The sequence below is a fragment of the Rhyacophila brunnea genome, unplaced genomic scaffold, assembly GCF_057557595.1.
Source record: "Rhyacophila brunnea isolate RB1 unplaced genomic scaffold, BYU_Rbru_1.0 scaffold_21, whole genome shotgun sequence".
Taxonomy (NCBI): Eukaryota; Metazoa; Arthropoda; class Insecta; order Trichoptera; family Rhyacophilidae; genus Rhyacophila; species Rhyacophila brunnea.
This window is the reverse complement of record NW_028232871.1, coordinates 28,658,125-28,680,075: the sequence shown is the minus strand read 5'-3', so window position 1 is coordinate 28,680,075 and position 21,951 is coordinate 28,658,125. Positions and strand designations below refer to the sequence as shown.

The 21,951-nt window shown below is 32.4% G+C and overlaps 1 protein-coding gene across 1 annotated transcript in view; it reads left to right on the top strand.

The window, feature by feature from the left end:
- The window catches only part of LOC147070920 (neuroglobin-like), a 258,925-nt gene extending 237,371 nt beyond the window's left edge, over window positions 1-21,554 (top strand). Inside the window, exon 5 of the mRNA XM_085948906.1 lies at window positions 20,716-21,554. Coding sequence (XP_085805032.1) covers window positions 20,716-20,865 — 150 coding nt within the window. The 3' untranslated portion in view covers window positions 20,866-21,554. The remainder of the gene's footprint in view (window positions 1-20,715) is intronic.
- Window positions 21,555-21,951: the final 397 nt, after the last annotated feature.

Here is a 21,951-nt window from a genome sequence, read left to right as displayed (position 1 = left end):
CACAGTGAGTAGGTCATAAAAGGTCGAAGCCAGGGTTTCCGACTTCATCTCTGGAAGGAGTACCTCGGCTAACTCCATCTTCTTCAGGAGGAAACCATAAGCTCCCTCTTGAGGTCCTTGCTCTTTATGTTCGAGCTCCGTTCGTTGAGCACGACGCCTTGAAGGTGATTCGAAGTGCTCTTTCAGGTCGTTACTAAACGACCGCCAACTGTCCGATGTGTCAATATTCTTGGCCCAAGTCTTGGCCTCTCCTCTGAGCTGACGCATAGCCAACTCTGTCCAACTCTCAGCTGGGTACTTCACAGCTTCGCAATATTCTCTGCAGCGTCGGAGAAAAAGTTCAACGCTCTGCTTTGGGCTACCCTCATAGGTGGAATGGAGTTCCGGCTTAACATGGCACGGGGTACACACGGCTGGTTCTGGTGGTGCCATTTTTTGTTTGGGATCCGACGTGCTTACTTGCAAAAATGAATCCTCTTCGGGGAATACTTGCGCGTTTTGCAAGCCTTCTTCCAATATGAAGTCTTCTTCTACACTCGGACCCGGAACAGGGTTCGGCATAATTTCTTCGAATTCCTCCGTCCCCTGGAGTTGGAAGAAGCGGACCTTCGACCGTAAATTCATATAAAAATTCAGCTATCGATTGCGCCGGTTTTCAGCTTCCTACGACCACCCGTTCGTCCGCAATCGACGTTTAAAGTATTTTGAGGGCATGCGCTGCTTGTCGCTGATAACCCTGAAGGCTTGCAACTCCTGTTACAAGCGTCCAATCTTCTCCGTTTAAAATCTTATATTGTAATAGGTACAGGCCTTCATGTACCTATACCCATGACGTCACGGTAGTTATGATAATTATCGAGATTTTAATATACAAAGTAGTATAAATTTATTTTTTTCAAAAAATTTTTTCTTTGTCTGGGTCCTTGTACCTATACTTGTATGGTACTCAACTTTATATTAGAAAAAAGCTTAAAAATTCACACGAAATTTTTATTGTGCATTTTATTCTTAATTCTATTATTTCTGTTACGGTGAGTAACACAATTTATTTTTATACTTTCTTTATGGCTTAAAAGGGTCAGAGAGATCCTTTGGATAGTCTCATCGACATACTTTTGCTTAATGTCGGTATCTGACTCTAATAAATTACCAAAAGTATTTATTTTATTTATTCTTTCCTTTTCCAAGTAAATCAAGAAAAGTATTCTATATATAGTTGCCTTTACGTATATATTCTTCTCCAAATTATATTTTTCAAAAGTATTCATCACTGGTTCCTCGTTAATGCGAGTTACACTTTATTTCATTGTACTCACATTTATAAAGTTGAGGTAGATCGCTCTTGTAGCTCCGGTATAAGGTTCTTAAAACCTCTCAGGTAACCACAATTCATTGATACACTTCACAATATATTGTTTTTAAAATCTTTTAGTAGATCTTAGTTGTAGGATCGTTCAGGTTTTCGCAACCTGAAGATGCCGCACGCATTTGGGCGCCATAATGACATGACCCGGCTCACGGCTAGCTCAATAATGCTACCGGGCCGTCACTGAGGAGACTAGTGATGAATTAGGAGAGGTGGATCTCCTTTGTAGTATCACAACTTTTGAATTCCCGAATAAAACTCTCAGCTGGTGTGGTGCCGAATTTATTCAGGTACTAGAGTTCACGGTCACACAATAAGGTTAACTGTCATTGTTCCCGTAATTAAATCTCATTAAAGTATCAGCAAACTATTTATTTGTTCACTATAGGATCTCTGTGAAATCTTTCACAAATTCCCGAAAAGTCACACCTAATTCAGAGAATGTATACGCAGATATTCTTTGGATATTTTTAATTCATGAAATATTTTCCCATAAGAAAGAAAATATAAATTATTCTTTGGTCACACAGTATTAGGTTTATAAAAAAGAATAGAATTATTTTATTGTTGTTTATAAAGTTTATTTATATTCACAGTGTATTTACAAATATTTATTTGTGATTACAGACTTGTTTACAGAAGGTTTGCTTAATGTTTACAAATTTATTTACTAAAATTTGTTTTTATGTTTATGAATTTGTTTACAAAAGTTTATTTTATAATTATGTTTACTTAATAAAGTTTCAAAAATTTATTTTATAATTCCGAAAAAAGATTTGTAAAATTTATTATTACAAACTGAGTTTATTAATTTGTTTTTATAAAACAAATCCGATCACGTAATTTATCCCGATTACGTCACCTCGTATGATGAGTAATAAAAAATGAAATTACTCCGCGAGCGCGTTACTATCGACAGATACGTGGTATTCGAGCTACGTTTTAGCGGTCGACGTCACTACCGACAGATACGTGTTATTCGCGCTACGTTTTGCGGCACACGTCACGACCGGCAGATACGAGATATTCGCGTTACTTTTTGCCCGTCGATGGGGACTTATTGTAGGTAAATTTCACGAATGTTACTGAGAACCGTATCTCGTATCCGCGGAAGGACTGCTGCTTAGTAGGAGATCGCTGGTGAGAAGTGTAGAAACTAATGATTTTACGGAAAAAGGATGTCACCTTTTATACCCTCGGGATGGAGGTTTAACAGGAAACAGTCCGTAAGGGATAGCAGATGTATATCTTTCTCTCACGGGATAAATTTACGTATATCTCCCGTTCCTGGTAACTTTCTAATAGAGATATCTTCTAATTAAATCGGGTTAAATTTACTCTACTTTATTTCCGCAAAATTAAGACTTAATAGGGGTGTTTTAAGCACCCTCTAGAACATGTCCCTTAAATACGCCGTAGCGGTGACGTAAGCAAAATAGTTGGTTTTATATGATTTTTCGTGTTCGAACGAAGGGGAAAGTTTCTAGCTTTCCATCGAGGTATCGGAATAAGTATTCGGGTACTAAATAAGGGAATGGCAGTCTTTAAACTTAAAATGTCAAAACGAAAGGTCGACACCCACGTACTAGTCCTTTCCACCACTCTTGGCCTTTTTAGGCCAATAGAATTTTACTAAGTTTTAATAAAACTATTTGGAGCCGCAGAAAACGTTTCATTCGATATTTACCTTTCGGACGAACATTATTACGTGAAAACACTATAATATTATACTTAACATTTCAACTTAAATATATAAATGCTTAATCCTAACAAGATGTTATTTACAAGCGACTACAAATTTATTTCGTCCTTAATAGTGGCTTTTCCATAGTAATCTAAACGTAACCTTGAATCTATTTTTATCCGGCAACTCAACACAGCCGGGCCGTAAATTCTAGTCGAACAGAATTCAGTTAAGGTTCAAGGTCACGCGCCAGTTTGTGTTTTTAGTCGCAGTATTTGATTCTTTTATTACTTAGGAGGCAATTAAGATTTATTATTGTTTATGGGTAGAAACCCATCTATACCAGAATCTCAAGTTTTTCCAATTGTTACTTTTACAATATTCATTATAGTCAGCAAGTTATAGCATTAACAAAATCTATAATTATAATTACGCGTCTATAGATATAGATACGCGTTTACAATATTTTTATAACGGTAGTTAACTCCTATCTTGTATTGATAAAATTAGTATTAAAATTCTTTATTTACAATTATACAGTATATAAATTTATAAATATTCAATTTTCTTTTCCAATTTTCATACACTTCCATTATAGCTATAAAAGTTATTGAAGCATGTACCTGCTTAATTTTACGTAAACAATCTCTCCCATAACTTATTTTCTAAGTTTAATGGAGATTTCCCGGAAATTATTTCCGAAATAGATCGATTTGAAATTTCATGGCGTGTCATTTCGAGGTCTGCGGTCACAGCGTTCCAATTACACTTGAACAGTCTCGATTCTCCGAGGCGAAATTTTTTACGTAAAATTTTATTACATTTTACAAAGAAAAGGTTAACAACATACATTTTACTTCCTAATACTAAACGATTACGCTACTGGTTACCTGTTCATGGTCTTTTTCGACCATTTCTTCTCTGCTTCTTCCATAGTTTAGGACCATGGGACTTATATATTCTGTTTGTACCTCGTCGTGAGGTTGTCGCACGGCTATTTGAGAAGTAGAATTGACTACAAGGCTAGATTTGTATAGTTATGTCGTTAAACCATACTCTGCCATAAACACTAACTGAAGGTCGGCGTTTTTGTTCGTGTCAATTTGTTGGCAGAGCTATCATGGATAGTCAACATACTCAACACTTAAAATGGAAGCATACCTGATCTGGCATCAGGCATACCCCACTAAAGTCATATCAACCTTTGATACCTCAACTGAACATTTTTTTTCTCATATTATATGCAAGCGTATAAATATCTGACCTTGACATCCAGTCTACCAAAAACACTTTCAAGAAAACACAAGTTAAGATGTTTTAACTGCTTTATATCTAAGTAGTTTTTATAGGATTAGGTTTATCTTATGAATAGTCTTAAAAAAGTGAATCGGCCCTGAAAATTATGATTCTTTAGGTAAATAATCTGTACTGAACTCATGTTTTGTTAAATAGGAGATACGACATACTGGCTCTGAGTTACAGAAATGAAAAAGTATTCTAATGCGTCTTTAATGAGATACTCTTCTTTTATATTGTCAGCTAATTTCATCAATTTAATTTAACTGTCTCGCAAAAAGTAAATACCAAATTGACTACAATACAAAAAAAGGTCTTCTACTCTTGGTATTTAAAAAAAGAAAAAGCCTACTTCTTCTGGATCCTTTTACCCGGAGTGCCTAGGTACTTTCGTTTTGTACGCATTTACAATTAAACTTTATTTGACCCTGGATGTAAATTGTTTAGGCTCTTCAAACCCTGAAGTTATCTAGCATTCTCAATCTAGAGTAAATAAAATTCTAACAATGAAGCACATTCTATTTTTATCTTAAAACCAAATTATAGTATGATAAGAGTGCTCACATATTGTATTTTGTTTTTGAGGCTTCTGTAATTTATATTATATTATGAGGTTGCTGCAGAAAGTTATTTAATCAATAATTTAGTTATTTTTAGTTAACAACGGATTATTTGTCTATTATAAATATGTATGCTAGAAAAAAAAATTAACGTCATCCGATATAATATTATAGAACATGAACATAAAGCACAAAGAAATTAGCATTATACATGATTTTAGAAGGCATAACTTCAAACTGAAATTATTCCATAACGTGATCTCGAAACTTACCAATTTTTGACAGTAATCTCACGATAAATAGTCGTCTAAAAAGCGAAATATGAACCTAAGAATAACATAACGCGGTATGTAAAGATGCATGTTTTGGATATGCGGAGGCCTGAGGCATTGAGTGATTTTGAGCCCCCTCCCCCCACGATAAAATTAAATAAATTCCATGTACTAACCGTACATAGTGATATATCAATATTCTGTTTCTTATTATCTTGTTACTTAAAATGATTATTATTAAATATGACATTGATGTTTGTTTTGTATACAAATTCGTATAGGTGTGAACGGTTATGTTGTGTTCCACTTTGATGTTAGTTTTAGGGATTTGTGATATTTTCGATAATATTTGTACCCAATTTGCGAAAAACACGCTTATAATTATTTAACTAGCATATGACTGGTTTGAACTGTTTCAAGCCCACCTTTTAAATTTTGCAACGAATTGATTGCGTCAAAGAAAATCGCTGCTGCTTATAATAGCTAAACCATTCTTTGTGACTTGATGAAGTGCGGTAATCGGTCAGCTCAAATCAAAGATTCTGTTATTTCAAGGCCAATTCAAACCATATTATTTATACCTAATATTTACTTTAAATATTTTAATTGCCCGCAAGTTTCTTGGTATAACTCAACTTCAATGGTGATTCAAACTTTTTTCTATTGTAAAAAGGAGGCTACTGTGGGACGACACGTGAAAATTACGCCTCAATTTAAAGCGCGGGATTCATATATTCTCTTTCTCTAACTCTTGCATGAGTAAAAGAAGTAATATAAAGCGGTCACGATGGCTTCGGCAAGGTTAATTTTTAAACGATTTTCAGGTTAGCTGGAAATATAAAAAATATGAATGTTAAATGCTTCTCCTTCAAAATCTCGACAAAATTATATTATAAAACAATAGTTGATGCTCTTTTTTTACATTTTTACGACTCAAAAATCGATTGAACAAAATCCATCCCGTGATTGACGCGTTGGGTATACCTGCTTTATACCACAAACGTAAATGTATTCTATATTTTTTTTGTAAATTTTACTATAATAAATATGTTAAATGAATATTTTTTATTGTTGACTTAACTATTAACGTAGTCATGGTATTTTGGTAGAATGTATAATATTATTATGCAGAATAAACTACTTCATGATTTGATATAAATATTATCGGCTAGCTCATTTGGAATAATCATGCTCAATATAATACGAGGGCGGTGTCAGCATAAAAGTTCTAGAACCAATTTACAAAAACCGTTGAAATAAGTAGCGTTCGTTTGGATAATTTGATTGAACCCTGATAATGAAATTGGGTTCAAGATTGGCGAGCACGCAAAGTCAGTTTTGGTTTACTTACTAATTTATTTTTAGTATGGCCCTGGACAAATTGCGTTCTGCAAAAACACGACAGCACTTCTGATAACTCAATTCTGGTTATCTATTCAACACTGGACATGGCAGACCTTCCTACTAATTTATATTGTATCGGATTAATGTTGACAAATGTCGCAAAAACACCCGACGATCTACCCACCGCCTTGACATGGCAACTTAACACCCTTTTAACGTGTTAAACCATACATTAAAATATCATTTCGAATACGTGTTTTATCAGCTGTTACCGGAAAAATTCTTATAAGAAATCAAACAAGATAATTAAAAAAGATTACTTTCATATCATTTAAATAGTACATTTTATTTATACTCTGAGTGTTTCATCTAACTGGCTATTTGACTAATATACCGATTACTGGATACTTTCTGTTCAAAAATAATTTTAAATGTATATCATTTATCTTATTTTAATTTTACATATTATAATATATATTATTATGAATTTAATCTTATATTGTATGTCAAAGGATCGACAAGAAGCTTTTTTTATGTACATATTAAAAGCTGAGAAACAAAAATGCATCCTAATTTGAAACTTACTGTATTAATTAATGAGAACTGGCTTACCCTGGAGTATGGAAAAATATGAAATATACTTAAATACGTGGAAATAATGTGTGATTTTTATTAATTACGTTTGTATCAAGTATGTTACGTAAACAAAACTAGCATTTAATATTTGAGCGTTGAATTAATTGACTAACATAATAAACCAAACCCTACTTCAAAAACTAGGTCTATCGCAAATGATTTTCATATTTCTATCTTATTATTCTGTTATCCTTATATTAGATTAATGCTGTGGGTCTTGTGTTTGAGTCCCGGATTTAGCAAATTCACATATTGTTTTTCAGGGTGTGTTTAGATCCAGAGTTGGGACCCAATCGGTTGAGCAAGTGGCTAATATTATTTTTTCGTAAAGAAAAAATGTGTTGGTACAACCTCTGCACTGTGGAAGACCGTATACCTACTCTACGTAGGATCGAACATGCTAATTCACTTTTTTTTTTAAACTTTATTAGGCAACCCCCACCATCTAATATTATTAGGAATCGTTATTATTTTGATTTTTATTATATTTATTAGAGTAATGGAAAACTAGAGAATGATAGTTGATTATCGAGAATATTTTGTCGCTAACTATGTATATTTATTTTAAGTATTATGACGTATCAGATTGTATAGATATTTATACATAAAAGTAAAATAAATTATTAACGTAATATTGAATAAGCAAAAGACTATTTTACCATGATAGTTGGTCATTGTTACTAATGAAGGTTATTATATTATATAATTCATCTTTTCCGAAAAATAATGACAGACAGTTCAATCAAAACCAGTCGCCAGTCCAATTAATTTACGAATGAATTTATTTTTAAGAGAAACGCTTATCGGAAGGGCGAATCCGTATTTTGTAAATAATGAAATTTATTTACGATTTTAATTGAAATGAGCCCTCCAGCTAAATTTAAATTCGCTTAAGTTCACCAAAATAAAATTATTAAAAACAAAGACGGTAAATACTTAGGACTGCTTTAAAAATAAATACTTACTTCAAATTTTTGAAAGCCGTAATCTTAAAAACCGCGTTCCACGAAGAAATTAGAGTCGCACGTGAAATCGACAAAGTGAAACAAAAATATTTATTTATTAATTTTCTTTACGGTTAGATAATATTTAAAACGTGGTAGTATAAAATACAACACAAGTATAATTATGTTTGTTAAATATATTTACATTTTGTAGAGCGGTCATGGAATGGGATGAAATTGCGCCGCTGACTGGGCGCTAGAGTAGCACAACGTGCACGTGGTATGTAGAGGTAAATGCTAGCATAACGCGAAATGACTGGAAAGCGAAGGTAACAAACAAGGCAGCGGCGCATTTCTTTGACGTAAATTATACAATCGATTCGTGATAAAATTTAAAATGGTGCCTCTGAAGAGTTAAAACCAATCATAAAGTTATTAAATATGCTTTGTAATTATTTAAAAAACAATGCATATTTCTGACAAACCGAGTGTAAAATATTACCCAAAGTATAAAAGGATTACTGCATTTATACTTTGGTAAATGAATATAATATATAACACCAGTGACATCACGTAGTAGTAGGCAGGTCATGCGTTGTTTAGAGTTAAAAAAAGTAGAAATTACGAATATTACTACTTTAATAATATAATACTTTGATCATAGATCCTGTATTTGTGAAACATTAATGGAAGTTTATATATGTAGAACGTAGGTATATATTTTAAAAGGTTTTGTTTAAAAGTACTTTTATTATTAATTGTAATTCACCTACTTCCGTTCTCTTCGTGTCTTAATATAAATTTATTCTTGAAAGCTATTTTCCAAATACTAAATTGGTAGGTTTACTGCTGTATAATATATTTATGTACTGTAGTTTGCAAGAAAGGATACTGTCTCAGTTAAATCATCTTTAAATAATTTATACGAAATTAAAATAAGGAATTCTCTTAATGATTTATTTGGAAAATTAAAATTAGATTGTAATTTTTTTTATCGTAAGGGGCTTTGATATAAGTCAATGCGTCGGGTATCTACATCATTAAGCATACCACTGAAACAAAAGTATGCGATTCAATAAACTTTAATAAAAAAATCTATATAGTAATAAGCTGGATATATTAATCGATAAAAGGACAATCGCTGGACCAATCTAAATACACAAGGGGTAGAAAAGTAGACCTAAAGAATACTGGATCGACGAAATAGTTCAGTTGTGCAAAAGTACGCGAGAACGCAACGTACAGGACTGACAGGAGTGGCAGAACTTTAAGGATGCCTTCCTCTAACAGATTTATGTTGATGGTGATATGCATCGTAAGATCTTCGTTTAAAACATAATCATAAGCTCAGTATAATTATATGACTCAAGATTCACCTTTGTGGCATACAGTAGGGATGATTACTTTATAAACTAATATCTTATTTTTTCTGTTATAAATTTCTGATCAATACGATTGGTAGAAATAAAAAATAAAATAAAAAAATAAATAATGAGGCTATATTATTTTAAGTATAGGTTTTCGGTATGCTTTTTATTTTGATTGTCAGATATTTCAAAAAGCTCTCTGATATTTTCTGTATCATAATCTAGTTGAAAAATGTATTACTTAATTATTCACTTTGTCAAAACGCGGAAGAATGTCTTTGTCGTGGCAGAGAAAAAAGCACAGTACGCTTAAAATAATATAAAAAAGCTCTGCGATGACGTTCAAAGCATTACGGATTAATTAATATTTTGTCTCGCAAAAAGGGTAATAAGAAGCAAAATCTCGAGAATCCTTTTAAAATTAAACAAGAAGCGAGTACTACAGATGACGCAGATCTCGTTTACTTGTTTTTTTTTAAAATCATTTTATTCGCCGCCGGGAGGAAAAATTCTCACTATAAAAAGCTCGTACTTGACTGTAATGTAAGTGAGCTTTCTTATTACAATGTCGCCTTTTAAAACTTCTCCAGTGAAAGGTGTAAGCCGCATCCACTTTTCCTGTTAATTAAGTCTTTGAGTCACTTGGAGGTATTCAAAGTGTATTGTTGAGATCTTAAATAGCTGCTTGTGTACAATTTTAAAAGCATATACCTACTTAATTAAAAAATATATAGTATAACATCTGGTTTATATCTATTTATATGTAGTTAAAATTTATTCGCAATTAGACCTCAAATCATGTAAAGCACAAGGTCGGATCATTTCTTTCTGATACCTTTAAGTAACATGTAGGTTATTTTTCTTGGATTGACAGATATCGAAAAGTTTTGCTACAATGGCACAAAATGTTCCAGTTACATGAAGTGCCTTTTTGGGATCACGTCTGTCACCAAGGTTTGATGTGTTTCAGCTAGCGAAGGGTGACTTTTGGAACTAAGTAGGCAATTGGGGGTTCATAAGGCATAAGTTGGTTAATACTTTCTCAGTAATACTAGAATAGGATTGGTGAATCTATGGTACGCGTGCCAGAGGTGGCACGTGAACGATTTACAAATTTATATTTTTATGCTTACAATTTCTGGACACTCCAATAATATTTCATCTTTCCGTACGCCTATATATTATATTTAAGCTGATAGCACCGCCATTAAAATTTGTTATCATTTAAGGTTATGTTTGTTATTATTTACAACTAAACCCAGCTTCCAAGCTATCCAGTTCACCGTGGCAAGTGAAACTTTTTTTTTTAATTTTCCCTCATTAAAATGCTCAGCACATCAGAAGGTCACAGTCGATAACTAATATTTGAAAACATTTAGCACACGCTAAAAAGGTTTGCTATCATTATACTAGGGATTTACGATATCTATACACAATTGATTAATATTGGTGAAGTAGTTTTTTATGTTCTTGTTCACAACTTGTTGTGTTTATGTTCTGGCTGGAATTGCACCACCGGATGTTGAGAAGTTAGTAGCCATCAAAGTACAATGAATATCTACTATGATAGTATCTACTACGATAATCGTAATCTTACTTAAAATCTAGGAAAACATAACTTAGGTTATCCGAAGAGATCACAGAATATGTCTATGGTGGAAAGAATTGTAAAGCGACAAGTGTGACTACGCGCCTTCCCAATGGTGCTCGATCAGAAACTTCCACCTGGAGGTTGGATACAAACCGAAGTAACTAGAAGCAAAAATAATACGAAGAATAGATACTCCGATGATCCTTTATGTTACGAATGTGGCGCCGAGGAAACTGCGAAACATGTGATGGTCTGTCCTCTTATTGCAACTAGCTGCGTCATCGATGCTATATTTGAAGCCAATGCCAAGAACATAACAGTGGTCAAGGCATGGTTGGAAAGAGTCTAGACGTGTATCTTGCAAAGACACGACAGAAGGAGAATACGTTGTAACAAAGATATCCAGATACTCCAATTACGTATAGATTAACTGAACGCGTATTTTAAATATATTTTTTGTGTTAACTGACAAGCTTGTATTTTATGTTAACGTCAAAATTGAGTTATTTGTTCAGTTGTAAAATTGTACTTTGTGTGATATTTTCAAGATATATTATATTTTGAAATATCTACGATTTCAAAAACATATTTGCCCCGGGCTTATAATATTCTGTAAATTTTGTTTTCGCGTTTGTCAAAGTAATTCTTTTTGAAGAATAATAAATAGGCGTAATGATATAATCAGCGAAGAAAAGGAAAAAAAGTAACTTTTTGTATAATTTATCGCGAGACGAATTTCGGATGCCTTTGTGAGCGATCAGACTCTAGTCACGAGGGTTGATCGCCATGCATTAACACACACACACATAAAATAATCATTGCAAATTTTTTTTAAAGTGGACTGATTTCTGGATGAGTGGTTTATTATTTAATCTACCGAGGTAATTACTTGCACTTTTTTATTAAGTATTTTTCTTGGGTTCATTTTCTTCTTTAACTACATCCGCTTCCGTTCTTTAATTTTTAAATATGTATATCACACGGTGCCTCCAATAATCTCTGTCACTAAACTTGCAACCTTCTTGCATCTTTCCAGGTCATGCCAGTATTCTGTAGAATAATATTTAACGGCTGTTCAGGATGCCGGAATCCAATTGATTTGAAGAAAAGGCAAGCCGAATTAAAATTATCTTAAATTATCCGTAGCACGTCTGAGGCAGGTCCGATATTCTCTTCACTCTCAGCATGATGAGAGGCTGCTTGGACCTCCCTGTTATATACTGCCCTGCTAAGTAAAAAGACAGTATTTTCAGTTTTGGTGAAATGAGAACCCAATTTTTAAACTACCCTTTTTCTTATATTATGTAAAATTATTGAACTGTTTTGACATAATCTCTAAAAAGACAGTTTATATTCATACACTTTTGAGTTATGTTTCTAGTATTAATTGTGGTTATCAAGTTGTAAAATTGTATACACACCTCAATGAAACTAATCATTTTGCAAATTCATCTGCTCATTGGGTCAAGCGAGTCATATTATTTCTATTTCCGTGTACCGTTTGAAGTGTCCTCTTTTATTGTTGATCAATCTCTGAGACTTTGAACACTGAATAAATTAATAAACTGGAGATGTTTCTATTTTTTCTTATAATAGGATTTTTTGTTGTCGTTTGTCAGTGTCCATAAAAAGATGAAAAAAGATCATAATAATTTTTATGGTATAAATAATATATTATGTTTATTTTTATTTTTTTTAAAAATGCCTTCGACATTTATTTATTTTTAATTCATTTTTAACAGTTATAACTAGATAGTTCATCCTTAGGAAAAAAACATCGAATACTTATAAATGTATTATTTATTAATTTCAATTGCAAATTCAAAAAAAGCGCGAATTATATCGTCTGCGTGGAATGGGGTTGACAATAAAAAATAACATTTATCGATAAATCTTTTTTATAATATCTAGACGGAGCTTTTGGTATCACGAAGCAAAGCTTTAAATGTCATCGACCGTTGGAAAAACAGCTTTTCTTGAGAACACTGTAAGGCTAACAGTAAAACATCAAATCTAATGTTGTTTTGACGGAAAAAAGGGTTTATTTATTTATTCTCTAAAAAATATTGTGGCATTACTGATTCTGGCATTCTGGCCAATGCGCCCCATAATACACAATAATTTGATTATTCTTAGTAGCTTTTTGATCCAGATCAAGGATCTAATTACATGACTGCAGTCGTGATATATTATTTCTCTACATATAATATTTACTCTTCATTATAAGCTAACATGACAAAAATATGCATGCCATCCGCATACCAGATATTACAATGCAACACCGCGCTGTTTTGTACTCAATTTTTCTGGAGTGTGTTTTTTTTTAAATGATTAAAAGCTCGTCTCAAAATAATTTGTAAATTTTATATAGGTAATTATTTTATAGAGATGTAATTTATTGATCCATAACTCGGAAAATCGTATAATATCTTGGACAAAAGGTTAACTTGGTTGTCTGTGAGTATTATAATCAATGAGCTACCTAACCAAGTATCCTTGCGAATAATTCGAAATACCTACATACGTAACTGGGGATGTTTTCAAACTCAGTCGATAATCATCGGCTACCATAATTATAATTTTAATCAACATGTATCCACGACGGTCCAACAGTATTGTGTCAGCTTATAAAGTCTTGGGTTTCGAGTTCAAACCTCGGATCTTGCAAAGGCAATTTATGACATGGACTTAATAGGTTAACCAAGTGGCTAACATCAATTTCTTCTAAAATAAATAATACAACCTGTGGAGGCTCATTTGTTACGTTTAGGATCGAGCATACTAATTAGCTTTGGTACTTTTAATAACATTTTAGGTGCCCACCTACTAAATTATATTCATAGATGAGCTATTGCAACTTCCTTAAATATACCATTATATTTTTTACGTATTGTTTATATAATATACATGCACAAAATTAACGAATGTGGCAATATTCTTTGACAATCCATAACCTATGTATGAATAGCCTCAGAAATATTGGCTGAGCTTTTGTGTACTGCAATTTTAAAGGATGATTGTGGATTCCGGATCTGGAGGGGGGCGATTTAAACAGGATACCAGGCACTGATTCTTGATATTGAGAGGTCGGGCGCGCGTTGGAACTGGTCCCTGTTCATGCACTCACGCACTAGTAGGTAAATAGTTCTGGAGTGTCACCCTCGATTGGGTTAATGAATGATGATGACGTTAGAATAATTAATGATCAGACCTGTAACGGTAACACAGCTTGAATAGATGTTTTGATTTACTAAGCTCGTACGGAGACTCGTATTGAGTTCTTACTTAAACAACGGCCACACTGTAGTAAGTTGACTCTCTCGTTGTCTACTAAAATAATCTGATGATGACCCGTAATTGTTCAGTGCCCGGGTGACAATAATAATAAGGATAGTTGGTGTGACATATTTTTGCGGGTTTAAGAATAGGATTGGGATCATAATCGGCCCAGTCAATATTATAAAAACTATTATACTGAGTGGGATTTGAATTTATATATTATATCGGTTGTCAGCTAAGTGCTTTAGCCAATAAGCTACTAACACGAGTATCTTCTGCAAGTCAACTGTATTAATTTTCTTTTAAAAATATATCTATATATAGATACGATTTCATTATTTTAGGTATTATGCATAGGTAAACGTATTTGTATGTCTGATATCTGCGAACAATTTATTTATTATTTATGTGACGTATCTTACCAATAAGCCGCAAGAGGGTGTATTTTGCATACCCCAAGCTGAGTCAGGTATCTATCTCAGGCAGGGTTGCTGAATAATCACCCCTTGAAAGTCATAAAGTCTATTCAACACGCAAGTGTTATACATAGATGAAAATCCTTAGAAGATAATATTCATAATATTATGCAATATAGCAGTGGCGAAGATTCTTTTTTAAGCGATTATGAAGTATTTACTTAGAAATATACTTCATTTTTCTTCATCTTTTTGTTAAAGTCCCACTCCATTGGGGTTGGTACTTCTCCAGACAGTATTCATCCTTTACATGCTATACCCAATAGTTTTGAGTCGCGTCAATAAAAACAATTGGGTGATTATTATGTAATAAACAAAATAGGCTATCTCCATTTTATAAATACACAGCAATCACTCTTTGAAATATTCAACCTGGACCAAATAACTTTATACTTAGAAATAAAAAGAAATATATAATATACTTAAAAACTCCTTAAAGCTGTGTCAATATTTAAATGTGTGAGTGATGGAGATACTTAAGCCTTTTTGCTTTTGATCTATCCACTCAATTATGTTGCAGATCTTTTTTTACTTGAAAAAAAAACCGAGAAACAGTAAGTTTTGAAGAAAATGTGAAAGAAACGATCAGTCAGTTCAATTCCTAATTGATTATAAAAAAATGTATATATCTTTAACCTAAGTATCTGATACTGCCTTTTATCATTGGTGTTACGAAGTTTTCGATGCACTCACTCTCGGCTTGCAAAAAATCCTGAGCATCCTCACTCGGATCCAGCACAGAAGGGGTATCAAATAGTACATGAGTCTTCGTAAAAAGCATTTGAGCATCTGAATTTTCTTTTCTCTAACAACTAAATGCACTAAAATATTTAAAACTCCTCATCACATATTTTTTTAGATTATAGGTACCTAGTATAAGATATTTGATCGTACTAAAAAAATCATACTACTTAAACAAAATTCAATATAGTAGAATGACGAAAAAATCTCTTTCTGAGAAAATACACATGGTAACAAAAATAGATTTAATCGCTAAATTATCTCGGCTTGACATCAAAACAGTATATTAATTGGACCAATGATAATCTTTGACTCGTGGCATAACTTTTACGTCAGAACGCGGCTGGGAATTCCACAAAAAATAAAAATAAATTCTATAAATAAAAAAATGTCGCCCAATGATCTGAATTCAAAAGAAATCTGTTATCTGCAAAATTATAATAATTAATTCGTTGATCGTCAAGTTTATTGTATACAATATTTTTGTGTAAAAAAACTTTTTATGACGTATTGCTGGATATATGAAAATATGTCAACGTCAATCGGACGTGAAAACACGCTATAAAAACAAATAGTTTGAAAAGAAAAACAATGCATTAAAAACCCGGAAAGTGACAACCTAAAAAAGATATAAACTGACAAAAGTTAGCCGAGATTAAGATAAATTATTATGTTTTATTTTATTTTTCGTGGTTTTGTGAACAGACTATTTGAAAACTTATGAACGAAGGAAATGATGGTAAATGTATACAGATTTAAAATGTAAAACAATAATTATTACATACTGAATTTTCTTTTTTTAAATATAGATATTATTTACTTATTCGAAAAAAATGCACCGTTTGTTACGTACTACTAGGTAGTTGCAGCTTCATCCGAAATAAAAAGTAGACAGTTATACAGAATGAAGAAAATAATATTATTCTAATTCGATTTGATTTGTTTTAAATTAATGAGACAATGGTTGATGCTAGGTGAACCCCCCTAGTACTATTTTCCCACCTATAATATTTTAAATCGAAAATGTGAAGACTTAAATACACTTAAATACTTATAACAACGTGACAACTTTTGTCTTGTGTGTAGTGAGTCTATAAAGAATGTGTAATACAATGTTGGTCATTAAGGAAACCAAAAATCAAGTATTGCATACTACTTTCTTCAAAATTTCTATGTACAGAACTAGACAATATTTGTGCGCATACGAGCAGGTGAAAAGCCACGGTTTGTGCGGTTGTGTATAAAATACTGTGCACGATGTAGTAGTAAAAAGCACAGCGGGCAACCGTTAGCTAACGCCTCCAGATACGTTCCGACCGCCGTCCGCTTTTCAAACGTCTCCCCCTGCGGCCGTCAAAACGTTCGTCTAGACAAGCATATTATAAATCTATAGGTCATTTTAATGGTGCGGTTAGTAGTCTGTAATTGACTCCGTTTTATCTACTCGTGTAAAATGGTCTTACAAGTTGCTGCGTTTGCACAACGTTGGCGACGATATTCGATAGGTTTTGTATAGACCATTCAATGCACATCTGGAAAAAAACTAACCGACCTAGTATCCGAGTCATCGCGCCGCGTATCTTGGCCCTTGAAAGAGATATTATTGGCAAAATTCATTTAATTTTAGCTATGCTTCTTCTTACTTGTTCCCTCATGGCTGAGGATCGTAATTTTTTTTTTCATCTTTTTAGCGACTAAGACTTTCACCCCTCTTCATAATATGGGTCTCTCTGATAAAAATGAATGCTGCCCCCAGTCAACTCTTTCATTTTCATTAGTTATGTACCGAAATATGACTATATTCTAAAACATTAGAGCGAGAGGTTTAAAAGAATACTATTTTATGTAACAAAAATACTTTATGCAGTCATCAAATGTTTAAAATAAATATGAGGGATAATAAGGCTTCAAAATTATATAAATAGATTATCTACAATGTTTAAGGAGTGTCCAGGATCATGGTTTGAAAATACAATAAAAACTCAATTTTGGCCTACGACGAGCATGTGGGCCATTAACTCATCGACACCATAACTTACCCTACGTAAATAACTATTGTTAAGAATATTCGATCGGTGTGATTTCGACTATGACAATGTACCTGCTCAATATTATATTATTGATCAACCCCAATTTATCCACCCTATCGAGCTGTGTTACTACACACATATAAACTCTTGTACATGAACTAAGCGTCACTAATATTACTTACTTACTATTTCATATTAATACTATTGTAAATAATCCTTGGATTCATTCAACTCGAATCATTCAACTTGTTCAAACAACAGCTCTGCTCACCGAGTTGTTTCACTGTAGATCGAACTCTATTGAGTTCTTTCTCTTTTATTTATACACCATGTAATTGTAAATTGAGTATTGACGAATAAACATTTCTGAAGATTAACACCACTGGACCACGTGAAGGATTGGGGCCCGTTGGTAAGGATTTCCGTTGCCGAAAACATAAAAGATATGAGATATTTGGAGTATTGTGACTATAGAAAATAACAAAAACTTCTACTGTTGTGTGAGGGACGGGCGCATTAAGTATGAGAGCTGTTATTTTTTTAATTTCTTAAATGCTGAAGAAATCCGATGAAAATGTTCAAAACCCAACGACATAAATGTCGCAAACTTTGTGACGTAGTGAAAGAGTTTTTCGTGTTTTCTTTTTTTTGTTCTTTTTAGTATACTACTTTGACATTTATTCTTTCATTTGTCGCGGGAGCAATCCAAAGTTCTTTTGTTCATGTTGATGATGACAGTTATGTACCAGTAAGTAAGTATACGTACCGTCTCGCAAATTACGGAGGGAAAACTTGTTTGCACAAAAACATTCCGAATAAATCGTAAACCAGAAAAGCTAAGCTGTATACACAAAATGTTTTGTATATTTTTTACGTTAAGCACCTACTAGCTTTTATAATCGAAACGTTTGCACAATATTTTTTTTACGTTATAATTTTACTTCACTCGGGAGCTTTTTTTTTACTGTCGATTACTACGTATTTCTACTTTTCTATATTACAATCCTCATTATAAATTTTTTGCTTATAAATTAATTATTAACGAACAATCAGAGGTCAGCAATCTTATTACCATAAAAGGCATAGACTTTTTATAAATATATATGGTTTATAATTGTTTTTAAAAGAATATCTTGGACCGAGAAAGGATTCAAGCTTGTATCCCTTCCCTGACTCAACTAGTATCCATACTGATATTTTAATATAGAAACGTGTCGGATATGACTCTTGAATACAAAATAATGTAATTTGAATTTCTCACTATTGCAAGGAGAAAGGAAGGACTGCATTTTAAGGACATAATGACACACGTTCGATTTGCCAGAAATTGGATATGTACATATTTCGTACGTAAATTTACTTAGGCTATTCTATAAAAGAAACCTCCCATTCCCACATCCATATCGCCATTAATCCGTTAATAAGAATTAGCTGAGAATCATAAATTGTGTTACAAATACGTTTTTTCGTATGTATGTATATATGTATGTATGTATGACGAAAATTAATAATTGTTACATCATAATATTGTAAATTGTATTTTTATTTTCCTATCCATTTCGGATTTTCATCTTCATATAATATGTACTTAGGTGTAGTAATATGGGTATCTAATAGGTATCTTCTATATTATAATCATTATTTAAATGACTTGAATCCAATTGGTTTGCGTCTACAATAATATTTTTCTTCTATGTTAAATTAGATAAAATTATTAATCATCCAGGGGCGGAATGTAGCAAACGACTAATCGAAGTATATATGTATCAAATCTGTCCTTTATTTTTATTTCATTTCTCAAGTAAATAATGTCGGTTTTATATTACAGATCAATAAAACACTTTCTTGAAAATTTCATGTAACTACCTACGCGTTATAAAGTTTCATTTCAAGAAGACTATTTTATTCAAACGGTATACATTTATCAACTTAACAATTTTATTGTTTGAAATATTTTACATAAATTCCAATCTTTAGAACTGAATAACTGCGCAATAACTTAACATTATGAAACATAGCAAATTTAATATAGAGCTTTTTGGTAATACTATACTGTGAGTAAAGAAGCGTAACTGATATGAAGTCAACACCATTAGGAGAGTAATACCAAAGCAACTATTTTGCTTAGAGCTTCACTTTGTAAATAAGATTTTCAAAAAGTCAGTAAGTTGATAGCATGAATACAGAGTAAAGGATTATGCCACAGCCTGAGTAAACTTTCTGATAACACCATTGCAACTTTTGTCACGAAACTGCCTAAACTTTTCAATTCTTGGACAATGCTTGAGGCATACTGTCTGTAACTAAGCTTTTCGAATACTAAAGCACACTCGTGTCATTGTTTTGTCATTCGCTGCAGAGCCTTTGGAAAGTTTAAGGTCAGTTTTGTTCAAAATCAGTATAGTTTTTTTTTATATATAAAACTAGCCATAAAGATACACATCTATACCTAAAGGTGTTTTAAGTCCAATTTTGTCAAAAAAGCCTTCTCTCGGCATTACATGACACGCAAAATTCGTAGTACTCATAAATTGGTGCAACTATTTGGGACATCTAATGTTTGCTTTAATACTGTAATGCGGCATGTTTAAAAGACAAGACAGCATGGATGACACAAATGGATATTAACAATTCTAAAAAGTATGGTTGTTATGCCATGCGCATTCGATAGTCACTTGTGGATACGACAGGTGACTATAGCGCGTAGGTATAGTTATAGCTGCAGGCTAGGTGCTAATAACTAGACTAAAAAGTGTCTGAGTAGTAACGTGGAAAAATTGCGAGAGTCCGCTATTGAAATGACGAAAAGCCATAAGTTTTTGGCGGGATAAATTCGAAAGTCAATGGTACCTGGTAGATTTTGTTAACCCCGCCCCCTCCTGCCGCCTTAAATATAAAATTATTGATATTTTTCCAAATAGACCGTCCCCCCAAAACCATTTTTCTCCACACAAATCAAATGTCGTAGATATTAGTGCATATTATAAGAGTCAATATACTCCATGTGGAGAGCACAATTATATGCAACAACTATAACTCGTATGTTAAAAATTGCCATTGACTTTGTAATTAAATAAAAATTCATTAATAATTGATTACACTAATAATGGTTTCTTTCTCTCTTTTCAGCGTATCGAGAAGCCATTTTTGGAAGCAGTCGAAACGACGCTCGGTGATCGCTATACGCCAAACGTTGAGAGCATTTACAAAGTTACCATTAAGTTTATCATAGAGACATTGGTCAAAGGTTACGACAATAATGCAGCGCCACCTACGTGAACTCAAAATGGTGCGAACGAACTGGAAACGATAACAAAATGGCGATCGGTTTTGTACAAAATGGCCGCCTAAGAGTGTAACTGTGTGTCAATTTATTAGGGAACGCTTCGCTTTTGAATGGTGAATTTCGGTTAATTAATAATTTATTTATCGGTTTGTGTGTGTGTAAAAATATAAGCAAAGTGAGTGTTATAATAATATACTTATTAAATAAATAATTTATTGATGTTAAATGTATTTTGATGCCTTATTTAAATTTTTATCGAATGTTCAATGTCATATAATATTATTACTGAATCATTTGAAGTATACTACAATATTACTGTTAAAAATTACCGGATATATTATACAAGCAATTGAAGAAATTATTTAACAAAGATAAGTTTTCTGACGTAATTTTCGAGCAATTACATACTTGGTATATTACGTTATATTGGTAAAGTTTTGACTTTTTTTTCACCAAGACTAGAACCTCATTAGTAATATGATGCTATACATTAAAGAAACCAAGCATTTCAGTATATTATAAAATATCTGCCATGTTAAATTTCACTGATGCTGTCATCCGGTGCTTTTATATGAATACATTTTTATATCGGAATTTTTAAATTTTTATTTAACCAAATAATACAGTTATTAAATTAATGATAATCGTGCAACATTAAACATGCTTAAAACAGCTAATTTCCAAAAATAATTAATAATATAACATTAAATGATAATTCTATTGAGCAGATCAGAAATTGTATTAATTCATGTATTTTGGACACCATGTTTTAGGGTGCCAAATACATATTATAAAATAAATCTTATTATTTTTTAATACATTGATTTGGAAAAAATGTTGAGTCTCGCAATATAACATAATATTAAAGTCAAATATGCACATGAATATAAAAATATGTTATGTTTATAAAAACATTTTTTTAATAATTTTATTTTACAACATACGGAGCTTGAAAAATATTAAAGTTTCTTTTATTGTCATTGATCACAAAAATATTTATAATAAATTTTACCAAATAAAATAGTTTTCACAAAGAAAAAATCAATAAATGTAAGAATTTTTAAATATTGTGAAGGAAT